This window comes from Chaetodon auriga, chromosome 14 (genome assembly GCF_051107435.1).
Source record: "Chaetodon auriga isolate fChaAug3 chromosome 14, fChaAug3.hap1, whole genome shotgun sequence".
Taxonomy (NCBI): domain Eukaryota; kingdom Metazoa; phylum Chordata; class Actinopteri; order Chaetodontiformes; family Chaetodontidae; genus Chaetodon; species Chaetodon auriga.
The window spans coordinates 22,302,390-22,315,324 of NC_135087.1; the positions used below are offsets into that span (position 1 = coordinate 22,302,390).

A 12,935-nucleotide genomic window follows, 5' to 3' on the forward strand; every position below is an offset into this window, starting at 1 on the left:
CAGGACACCAGCTGATCCTCTCACTGGGTCCCTGTCACACTGATGTCTTCATCACTAAGCTGAGCAGACAGGCCAGGCCTGCTAGCCAGTGGACAACAAATCCAATTACCCCCCACCCACCCCCAATCACTGGACTCGGGGGGTGGGGTGTTATACTGACAACAGACTGATTTGTCTGTGGCCATAGAGTTTTGTCAGACGACGTTGCTGCATTTCTCAGGCCGTAACACATCAAAGGTCAATGGAACGTCCTTTTGATGTACTGCATTAGAACCTTTCAGCTGCATGGGCCAAAATGTAAGATTTCACCTAATGACTGCAATGAAGACCAGACCATGAACTCAACAAACCCAAAGCTTTCCCTCCTAGGACCATGAATGTGGTGAGCAATTCATGGCATTTGTGGACTGTTGACTATATCATGGCAATTAATGCTGTATTTTGAAGCTTTAATGTATAGCTGGAGCTAAGTTTAAGATCACAAGATGACCTAATTCATTGTGGTCTATCCTCTAGGGACCATGAGTATCAACAACACATTTCATGTATTCACCCAACAATATACAGTTTTTTTTTATATACAAAATGACTCAAATGAGCAGTATGACACATGTCAAAATGCCTGAGCCAATTGTTTTATATACTCTAGTATCAATCAAATGCATTACTGTTCTCTGAACTGAATCTCTTAAAAGTCACTGCTATGACACTGCTGTATGAAATGAAAGCATTTCCCTCTTAAGGATCCATCAGCTGAGGATCACTGGCCCCGAGCACAGACAGCAGGGTTTGACCGTGGCCTTGAACGTGCCAAAGCTGGTTTGACCTCATTTAAGTCCTTCTTTTCTTTCGACATCAAGCAGGGGGGGATGTGGAAGTTGACAAAACCCAAACCCAATGAGCTGACACAGGCCCAGTTTTCAAATCCAGGAATTGTCCTGCTTTCAAACACTAACTCAATTAAACCTCCATAAACAAATTGGTTCCTACTGTTGGTCTGGGACGGAACATGTTAAGTGCTGATCATCGCGGGCCAGTATTGATCGACAATCGGCACAGCTGTGCCCTGTGTGGATTAAGGTGAAGGAGAGGAGAACCATGTCTGGCAGTGAGAATGGAGGGAGGGCCTTGAATGGAGGGGCCAAAGCGCCAAAGCAGTCTGAGCTCCTGAGCTGTAATGTTTTCCCCCACTCTGTCAATCTCCTCTTTCCACCAGAATCGTGCACTGTGTTGAAGGAGTCTCACCTTATCATCCACAGAGCTTTAGTGTCGGGAGTTTTGCCTTCAGTCAGTGACTTTGGTGCCCAACCGGAGAAGATCATTCACCACTTCCTCTCCTGACATCCCTCCATATGGGGATGGGATGATCGATCCACGAGTGTAAAAAAGAGGGGATACTGGGAGTGTGTGTATGCTAAGAGAGTTGGAGGGGCTCTCACTTTTGAAGTTGGTTGAAGTCTTGCCAAGATATTTCACATTCATAGTTAAATATTCAGCGCGCATGGTGGACAGGGGCAATTTCTGCAGTCAGCCCGCCATTCAAAAGTGAAAGGGATGTGGCTTGTGGATGAAGGGAGCGAGAGAGATAGACACGCATAGGGCTTCATGGTAGTCAGATGAGAGGCTGCCAGCTGCTGATGGGTAACTGTTTGAGCGTGGCGCCTCAGGACATGCCCGCTGAAAGGCGATGCAATCCAATACCCCCACTTATGTGGGGCTGATATACATATGCCCCCTTATGCAGAGGAAGCCCATATCAATTGCAGAACTTCCAGTGTTTTGGTCATTATGCCAAGTTGTTTGAGCGAGCGTCTTGCATGTCTGAATGGGGAATGTGGACTTACTGGGCTATGACCACTGAGAAAAGCCTCCTCTGCATAAAATGACCTTGTGGCTCCACAAAAATGTTGAATTGCACAGTCTGGTGTGTCAGCAAAGCTGAATAAAGTTTTGACAAAGCAACTTAGTTTCACCACTGAAAATGTACATTTGGGGTATTATATGTGGACTGGGCTCACTCTATGGATGAGAGAAAAATAATACTATACAGTATTACACACAGCAATGACCAGATCTTCTGAAATTGGAATAGGTCTGATGCACAGGTAGAGGATCTGTTCACCAAATCACGTTTCCTCTCTTACCTCTGATGGTATCTGACCATACAGATAGTTTCGTCCAGGTTTAAAGACATACGTCCATGAGGTGTCTGCCTCAGCCCTATACAACGGAAGTGAGTATAATTTACTAGTCCCTATTATAGATACTGCTACTTCGGTTGAAAGCAGTTTGAATGAAAACTGCTCGCAACAAGCTACAGTGTGTGAATCATCCAGAGTCACACGCTGTTGTTAAATTTGTAAATGCAATTTTTGAAATGTCATTTAATGCTGTGAACACCACAAATGGAATTCTGTTAACCTCCACTGCAATGAGGTGAAGGCAAAAATCTAAGAGACAGATGCTGTATCACAACTATACTGCTAGAGGCTAGCATAAGTAACGTTTTTTTTCTCTTCTCCCTTTATTTAGGTGAACTGACCCTTTAATTTAGCTGTGAGTAAACCAATGATTCAGTCTACACCCATCAGTACTCATCAACACTTTGGATGTGTAGCTCTGAAGAGCTGCCATAGAGGCATAAATGGGGGTGGACATAATAACATGAACAATTACATAACAGAATTTCATCTAAAAAAAATGGTGCAAGAATGAACAGTACCTGTTTGAAGCTTATATTATCCATTCCCTGTGCACAGCTAAAACCACAAATTGATGATTTTGGTGAAATGAGATGAGAGTACAAAGTATTAGTAGGTGAGCTCCAGAGGTGTTATGTAGGTATATTTTTTCACTTTGCGAGCGAGGCTAGCTGAAAAAAAAAAAAAAAAAAAAATCTTCTTCCTGTGATAGTGTAGGTCGCACCTCCTGGTTTGGAAGAGTGGGACTGATCAAAAATGACAAGGAGACATGTCGAGTGTTATTCATCAAAGAGCTCCACCTCACTCTGCACTGCATCAGAACCAGCCGGTCCACAGGGGGAACCAGGGCGGGAGACTCTGCTCCCCTCCGGCCCCAATCCAGACCCCGAACTGCTGATCACCCCCCTTTCCCTGGCTACACGTCCAAGTGATTACCCCCCGCCCCCCCCCCAACCCCACACTCAGACACAAACACACACACAGACACACACACGCTCAGAGGGGCTAATTAAGGCTTTAATATGCAAATGAGAGCCGTAGTAAATTACACAGCTGGCAAATATGCCTGTTTTTGCCTGAAAATACATCAGGAGTGCAGCGAGGAGTGTGTTACTGCTGTTGTTGTTGTGTTTGCAGAGAGACAGGGGATTGCCCCCCCTCCCCACAACAACCACCACCTCCCCCTCAGCAACCAAAGCCCCCTCGTCTGCTGGAGTGACTCATCCAGCTTTGTCCCTTTCAGAGGTATCAGGAGGAACAGTCGACTCTCTGCGCAAGTAATGTTGCATATTAGTCGGGGACGTACAACAGGAACAGGTTCGGTGGTCTCATAATACGGGGCTCATATCATCTAGTCCAGCTTTGGTTTGATAGCAGTCTCAGTGAAAGCAGTCCAAACCTGACACTGGCACATTGCGTTTACTTATTCAACTGTTTGAATGTGGTTTTCAAACATGTGTTCTTTGTTTGGGAGACTGTACAGGCTATTTCTTTTGAATGCTGATGACATTTTCTATGAAATTAAAATCTATGATAAACATATACACGGGTTAGATTTGGCTTGTCCAGGATTTGTGTGTATGTGGGGGGGTCCTGATGGGTTGTTGAAAAATGAAGTTTTGAAAAAAAAACAAACAAACAAACAAAAAAAAAAATGTGGATTATTTTTTCAGAAACAGTATCCTGGTTACCTCTCCATCAACAGTTTTCAGAGTGAAATTAATCAGAGCCATAGTTACAACCAGGGACACTCTGGTCATATCATGGAAAAAAGGGAAGTTTTACTTAGCACTGGATTACAAACCTGGCAAAGCCTTCAACGGCCTCAAGCTCCAGACCCCAAAACCCCAAGGTTCAATTTGTGTCATTTGGTTGTAATTTGAGCAATTGCAAATTTGCAAGTACAATATCAAGTCAGAGGGGTGCTGTGTCAAAGCAGTGTTTTGTTTTGTTTTTAAAATCTGAATTTTTTTTTGTTTATTTTGTGCTCACAAGGTACAAGGTCCAAAGTAAAGCTGAAATTAGCCCTTATTGATTGACAAAAGGAAAACTTGTGGCAGGTAGGATTTGACTATTTTTTCTCTGCCTGTGCAATCAGTATGCGCAAACCAAAATGATATTACTGCCTGTGTTGAGAAGGCTTTGAAACATCTATCTCTATAGCTATGCTGGGAAATAGAATTTACAGCCAGGAGAACTGAACAGAATAAATAAAATGCAATAAATAAATAAATCTTAAAAATAATTGCAGTTATTATCATTATTATTCCAGTGGCAGAGAAAAGTAACTGGCCGGGCATTTAGTTTTTATGGGCAGGTCCTGACAATCAATCAACAGTGATTTTTTAAACTTTTAACAGCAGATACGTAGATTTATATATGAAAAGAGTACCATGAACAGATACGCTTATTCATTGTATATTTTAATGATGACGCTTAAAAATCGGTTCAGTTGATATGAAGGTCAGTAGTCTATTATTTATCATTCAGTATATAAGAATGGCAAAGCATGGTAAAGTCGTGGAGTCTCAAACCACTACTCTGGGTGGGTGAGTTGGTTCTCAGACTGTCTGAATATTGGCAAACATGTACTGACACAAATCCAATATTTTGACCACTGAAAAACAGTTCAGGACTATAACATTCATTCACTCATCTTCTATACCACCTATCCCTTTCGGGGTTGCGGGGGGGCTGGAGCCTATCCCAGCTGTCAACGGGCGAGAGGCGGGGTACACCCTGAACCGGTCGCCAGTCGATTGCAGGGCCACATAGAAACAAACAGCCATTCACACTCACATCTAAGGACAATTTAGAGTCACCAATTGTTTTTGCATGTTTTTGGTCTGTGGGAGGAAGCTGGAGTGCCCGCGGAGAACCCATGCATGCACGGGAAGAACATGCAAACTTCACACAGAAAGGCCCCGTCCAACCCGGGGATCGAACCAGTGACCTTCTTGCTGTGAGGCATGCGCACTACCTGCTGCACCGTGCCACCCGGAATATAACATATATAAAAATAATACAACTAATATGACTGTGGCCAACTTACTACTCTTCAGTGGCTCAGCCTACTAAAGGGCCAAATACAGCTGCAGCTGGTCAAACACTGCTTCTCCATGATGAGGGTTGGCAAGGCTGCTAACAACTTCACAACTTCCATCAGGTTCTGAGGAACATTGGCCCAGGCCCTGGTAGAGATGGTGGTGGAGGAGAGGGGAGAGGAGATGGAGGTGGTGGTGGCTGCACGTGTCCCTGTTGTGGTTACTAGCTTGGTGGTAACGTCAACGCAAGTTCCTGTTTCATTACTGGAATCTACAAAACTGCTGGCGGGAGCTGATTCTTGTAGTGTGGCTGCACCTGCTGAGTGAACCTGATTAGATGAGCTCTTCTTGTTGGTGAACCATTTTCTTATGTTCATTTCCACAGAGAATACGATTGCTAATACTTAAGATAGCCAGACGGTGACCAAAGTGAAACATTGTGCTAAAAAAATACATAAAACTCTCGAGAGGTTTATGTTAGTCACGTTGTTACACACAACTTGAAACCAATCTAATGGATCAGCAGCAGATGGTGTACTTATCCATTAAAAACGTGATATTCCATACACTAATGTTGCAAGATAGTTGAATACAAAAGAAAATCTTGGATGAAGCACATATCCAACAATAACAATATGAAAATAAAAAAATCACAGCCCCCCCCCCAAAACAAATAAATAAAAAATAACAACAAGAATAGTGATGTCTGCTTGAAGGGCCAAGCCCCTGGAAGGGTGGGTCTGCCAAAATGAAATTCCATTGCCTTTTCCATGAACTGGCTTCAATGATGATGACACTGATAATGATACTGTACTTTACATGACAAAAAAAGTTTGTTTTAGCTATGGTAAATGTCGATTAAGTACGTCATTTATTGGGCTTGTATGCACGCATCGCTCAGTCTTTCTGTCCTTTGGTCATACATCTTCTGTAAACTTCTGTATCTATTCCTTTTCTCCATTAAAGGGTGAATTTCCTTTGTTAGGTCATCAGAAATGTGATGTTCTCTAGGTATTCAAATGGTTAAAAAGTTGCTAAAAACTGTTTTTCATTTTCACAGCTCTATATGAGCTGTACTGTGTGCTGTGTGCTGTGGTTTCAGCAGGTGACTGACTGATCTGATAGCGGTGTGAACCTGGGTGCCCCTGACTACTCGGCGCTGTTCCCTGCTGCCCTCTGAGCCGTTGCTCGGAGGTTTGTTCTGCCTGGTTGCCGTTGTCTGCCTACGTATTCTGATCCCCAGAGCATCAATGTCATTATGATGCAACTGAAACCTGAGTGCCAACTACATGCATGGTCAGGCCGTCCTGTCACCTAGCCACCCTACTGGGCCTGACCATGACAGGAAGGGTGCCTGAAAACATACCAAGAGACCTCTTTGTTTCACACTGTTCTTAAAATAAGAATCCATGCTCCTTCAGACGGTGCCATCTGTGCAGTGCATTTCCCACAGCAATCTCTCCACGGACCCATTCAAACACATGTATCTTTTCTCAGATGTCACTCCTGTTCCTCTTACATGCACAGAAATATAAAAGCCAGTAAACTAAACTGAAGTGTGAGCAGTTAAGGTTGTTGGATGAAATAAAGACAGCCAGTCTGATTTTCAGAGCTATGTTACATTTTGGCTTTAGCTTGCTACAATCTTTATGTGGAAAAACAGTACAAAAAAGAGAAGGGCTGCATCCAATTGGGGGTTGACAGTGGCCTTTCAAGCTATGGTGTTGATTGTTTGCATAATTGATTGTTTCAAATGCATATCTGCATGGTAAAATGTTCACACAGAGAATGTAGATAAGTTACTATTTATTAGGAACAGTTTGCAAGTATTTGGTCAATAAAGCATTGGACATATCCAAATTTTGATCTGATGATGGTGCTTGAGTCCAGTGAGTCCAACTCCTCCTGGGGGGACCTTGACTATGTCACCAAATTTCATGGCAATACATTCAATAATTTCCAAAATATTTTAGTCTGGACCAAAGCAGCAGACAGATGGACCCATCAACTGATGGGTTATACTGACACTAGTGTGGCTAAAGAACATGAAACATGCTTTAGTTGCCAGGAGAGCAAATTGTTTTGCAGATCTATTCGACATTAATATTTCGTATTGGCAGCAAACAGTTTGCAGATATATTCAATACATGTTGACTGAAATAGAATAGAAAGCGTTCAGCAGTTTCAGCCAGTTTCAACTGGAGTGGTTAGTTTCTAAAATAAGCAACTAACCAAAGATAATCTCAACAAGATCACAGTGAACCAGTCCTTTAGTACAATCTAATTATCGTTATATCAAATAACATTTGCTAAATCATAGACATACAGTGCTGGACACATGAACAGACAGCTGAGCAGTACTGCAGTGTGTCTGGGACAAATATTTGTTTGAAAGTTCATTCAAATTTGGCACCTAAAGCACAACTAATACAACATACATTCACAATGAAAGTTTATTCTATACTTTCATTTTGGCAAGTGTTTCTTGGCAATGGCCCTCCAAACTATGAGCTATGGCTGGATTACCAAAGGTCCCAGTTTCACCCTATGGCAAATAACTTACTTCACAAAAGTACACTGAAATGATAGACTTTAATGCAGGTCTCACATTTTTATCCCGTCTTCAGATGTGTCTCGAAGAGGGGTCCTGGCTCAAAATCCAGTCTTTAGTTGTGTCTGTTGATATTATTCTTACAGATGCATATTCCTAAATAACGTTTTGTTAAATTAAATTAGCACAAGAAGATAACTGACACATGTCACAAATGAAGCAATGTAGTATCCCAGAATAGGAGTACCAGTAGGTTTCCAGGGCTCCATGTACACCATATATGATGGGTGCTTAAGGGCAACTGGAAATTGAGCTTCAATAGTGGTCCACAGCTCAAATAAGGCTCTGGGCCCTGTAATGCTCTAGTCTGACCCTGTACTGCGCTGAGCAACTGTTCAAAGATGATGATTGTCTGCTGTTTTTAAGACAGAGTTTTAGGAAGTAAAGAAGTTAACTTCTCTGATTACTCTACATAAAGTTATTAAAGTCAAACACCACTATTAGGTACACCTGTACAACCGAATACAATCCAATACAACTGTTCTGTTATAAAGTCTCTGTTACTGATGCCTCTAATCTTCAGTTTTCTTTAACATGTCATAGAGGCTGTAATTCAATTCTAGTTTTAATATTGAGGTCAGTGTTTGTGGTTTTGTATTGGACTACATTACATTTAGTGTTTCTAATATTCTGACCACCTGCTGTATGCAAATAGGAAGTGACCTTGGTCATAAACATGACACTGAATATACACATTTCTGACAATGTCGACAAAAACTGAACATTATAAACTTTGTAAGGGTAGCATTTGTGCCAGAGCTGTAGCATTGAATTGTAATGGACTGCACAGGTGTACCTGATAAAGTAGCTACTGTGTGTACGTAAAGGCTTTGTTTAACAAGGAAGAAGTAAAGTCAGTCAAATGACTTCAGCCTTCAAGCATTAATGTCCCATTGGCTTCCTCTTACAGCACCACAACTGCTCTTGTCTTCCCCCTCCACAGGACCACTAAAACAAGCTACGGAATCACACACACACATACACACACACACACACACACACACACACACACACACACACACACACACACACACACACACTTCACGCTGCTGTAATTATCACTCTGTGAGACAACCACTCTCTAACAGCTATACCTTGCTGACATGCGACATTCAGGAGAGGACACTCTGCAGCGTTATCACTGAACTCTTCTGCTGGAGAACAGCAAATCCGAAGCCAAATATTTAAGCATCAAACAGGTAAACAGGCTGACGAGACTGCCTTGTTCGATCTGCGATTAAGAGCTCCGGGCAAGGGAAAGTTTAGTTCATTAGCTGGGTTGACATAGTCCCCTGATAAAGATGTATAAACAGCTCCACCTTGCAATGGCTACAGAGAGAACTTGCCCCTCGGAAAAGGCTGTTTTCCACCAGGGCCAGGGTGCATGAATATTTTAGATGGGTAAATAATTAATAATTAACAGCAAACAGGCCAGTGATCAAATGGAGCAGCGTGGCAACAGACATGAAAAATCAGACTCTGTAAACAAAGACAAGAGAACCCAGATTTCCTCCCCTCTTGCCACCTTATTTTCTCGCCTTTTAAATATGCGCATCTTAAATTGCCCCCCGCATCGTCGTAAAACCACACACATACAAAAGGCACATGTATGAACACACAAACTCTATATCAGCGAGTCTGTCAAACACACACAAAGTGCTGCCATAACCCCCTCTGTCACTCACTCACATTCATACCCACACTTATTTTCCTTCAGAAGAATGAAATTTTCACGTATTCCTTGGCGACCCAGGGAATGTGACTGAGCAAGAACACTTGATCTGGCCACCCACTGTTTTCTGATGGAAAGATTTGCTTTTTAATACAATCGTCACTCCTCCCACCTGGATATGCCACACCAAGACAAATCCCAGCTGTGTGACTCCAAAACCTGACAGAGCTTAAAAATTCCCTTATTACCATTCCCTTAAAATACCCAGCCCCACTAACTCCCACCAATGGTGGAAATGCTAATCACGTCTCTCGACGGCTTAGAAGAGCATGAAAACAGAGCCGCCAATATGGAGGCTTTGGTGCATGTGCAAAAAAGTGAGGAAGAAGAAGAAAAAGACAAAGAAGTCCCAGCTATAATGACACACATTCACAGACACATCATGGCTCTTAAAAGCTGCTTCTCCAAAATCTGGCACATCTTGCCGTTTGACTTTAGCCAGAGGAGACATTTCATAAAAATCAGACTTAATCGTGTAAACAACACGCAGACAAACAGAAAACCACTGCAAACAAATATAAAACAACTTTGGAAGCTGTGCACGGATCGCCTTCAGAGTTAATTTTAAAGTAAGCATTCCGTTCCTTGGAGATTTTAATTAATGCTTTAATATGCAAATAAGTTAGCAGAGATAAAATCATGACAAACAGATGGCAAGTGTGGGTAATTATTTTGTGAATCCAGCAGGGGCATGTATTAAAGTTATGGCATCGTTTTCCTCAGGCCTCTGCAGCCATGGATGGTGGAGAGAAACAAAAAACAAGTAGCACTGATGAAATGAGACACAAATGACTTACTTGTGTCTCCAAGTGACAAATCTGTGACCACTGTGAGCCTGGATATATCACAAAAGAGAAGATGTTAAGAAGAAGTAATCCTCAAAGCACCTTGCCCCTTCATTCTAAATTAGAGGGAAAATTTAAGTGAATGCTCCGATAGCCGTTTAAACACAGGCAGAGGTGGAGGTCCATAAGCTCCAGAGCGGCGATTGACAGACCCTATGGCGAGACCATCAATGGTCAGGAGTGAACGTGCACTGTCGATTAAATAATCTCCTTTTAGTGATCATTGTGTCCCGCTGTGGCTTCGTCATCTCATTCTCAGCTAACTAACAGAAGAGACCATGTCTACAATCAGGGAACTAACAGCTCTGTCTACAGCGCAGTAAAATTCAACAACTGTCTCAGAACGTGCCAAACTGAATAACTTTACAGCCCAGTGAAGTAGCACATAAAGACGTTGAAGGCTTAGCTGTGTTTCAACAGCTGGGGAAACAGATCTGTTAACGTTACAACGATAGCTGCACCTACCTGCTCCTGTGTGGGCATGTGGTCCAAATCCAGGCTAACAAGAGAACGGTTGATCCTCAGGGCCAGGCACAAGGCCATCAGGCCTCCAACCTTCACCTCATTCTGACGGAGGTCCAGCTGCTGAATTTGCCGACTCTCTGCAAGAAACTCTGCCAACGCCACAGCACCTTCAGTCAAGGCAAGATGACGGTGAAACATTAGAGGAGGCTTCCATAACATTTTGTTTATTCCCTGACTCTTTCACAGTGCTTTGGTTCAAAGCTCACTGAACAAGAAAATCTATTGATTGGCTTCAGACAGTGGGCTAGTTGAATTGTCTGTCCAGAGCAGATCAACCTCTAGAAATGTTTCTAGAGCTGAAATTTGAATCTGCTTAGGTAAGCATGCTGTTTGTCTCTAATTAGATCATTACAGGGAGGTCATGGTTAAAATGATTAATCTGAGAGTCATCATAAGATAAAGCATATGTGGAAAGAAAAGTTATTGCTTATCCATTATTCTGTTTACTACTAATAAAGCTTTACTTATGGACAAAAAAAAGTAGGGAAAAATATCAACAGGTGAAAGTAGTTTTATATGTCACTGATCCAAAGACGAAAATGAAAGATTAACAATTAAGAACTGATTATCTCTTTTTAGAGCTGAAAAGATTAGTTGATGAATTGATTAGTGACTTTATAACAAATAACACATTATTATCATGATTATTATTATAAACTACCGACTTTCTACAGTAGCCCAGATTGGACAAACCAAACACCTGCTGTATAGCAGGCCCTGTCACGTTTTTCACATTTTTAGTGCAAGATGCCACTAAATCCTACATACTAATTTTATTTATTTATTTATTTATTTATTTATTTATTGACATTTTATAGAATCAAGAAAAGAATGAGCAGATTATTTGAGAATGAAATGAGTTGCAGCCCTATCTCTATCCAAAACTAAACAGATGTGCAGGTGATTGATCTTAAACCAAAGATTGCACTGATGTGCACATTCATTTGAGCACAGACTCGAATATGTTTGTAAAAGAAATAAGAATGTATTACAACATAATTATCATAAGAAATATTACATATAATTACATATGATATCAGAATTATATTTAAAACAATAATATTTAATGGGCCTCATCTTGATGAAATGACTTTCTGTCTCCTGTTAATTCAAACACAATCAGAAAAAAAAAGGTTCTGCATTTAAGAGACATACTGCATGTGTGTTGCTGTACCTTCGCAGGTGATGCTGGCTCGGGCAAGACCGAGCTGCAGCACTGAGCAGTTGACCATCAGAGGCTCCCTGAGGACTTGGATCCCCTTGTTCCCCAAGAGGTTCTCACCCAAATCCAGGACCTGCAGGACCTTCAGCACTGGCTGCAAAACAGGGATCCTGAGGTCACGTTGATTAGCATCTCTTACCAAGGACTAAACACTGCTCAGACTGGATCCAGGAACTTTTGGTACCCAGAAAAACTGAAGAATTTTAATGACTGTTTTTAAATGTTAAAGTATGTTTGAAAAGTTTGAAATACTTTACCCGACAATAAGCTTTGCCTTAGACTTTGCGTAGTGTGCTACTTTCAGTGTACAAGTGAGTGTGGAAAGCCTGAGAACTTTTAATTATCATTATTATTATGCGATGATTATTATTCCTTTTCAAAATGTTTCCTCTCATGTTAAATGCTCAGAACTTCTGTTTCCACTCTGCAGAGCCACATTAGCGCTGAAGGTTGATTAGCTGGCGCATAAGCTGGGGGTGTCTGGGGCACAAGAGGCCCATGTTGCCCAACAGCTTGAAGAGGAACGCACCACCCACTCCTCGGTTGTCCCCTCGCCTCGCCACCCTTGTTAAATTCCTCTGGTCACTGCTCTGAAGAGAGAGGGAGCGTGGGGGCGGAAAGGAAGGCAGGAAGGCAACCGACAGACCCGAGGAGCGTCTTCTTCTGAGTTAATTTGCACCGCGGTGACAACAAACACACTTGAGAGGGTCCCCCCCTTTTTCCTCACTGAGTCGCGGCACACAGAGGCAACACCA

The 12,935-nt window shown here is 42.1% G+C and overlaps 1 protein-coding gene across 1 annotated transcript in view; it reads right to left on the reverse strand.

Moving 5' to 3' along the window:
* Positions 1–12,935, reverse strand: part of LOC143331230 (protein phosphatase 1 regulatory subunit 37) — a 65,039-nt gene that overhangs the window by 20,735 nt on the left and 31,369 nt on the right. Inside the window, exons 9-10 of the mRNA XM_076747908.1 lie at positions 12,133–12,274; positions 10,899–11,065 (exon numbers count right to left, since the gene is read on the reverse strand). Of these exons, the coding sequence (XP_076604023.1) occupies positions 10,899–11,065; positions 12,133–12,274 (309 nt within the window). The remainder of the gene's footprint in view (positions 1–10,898; positions 11,066–12,132; positions 12,275–12,935) is intronic.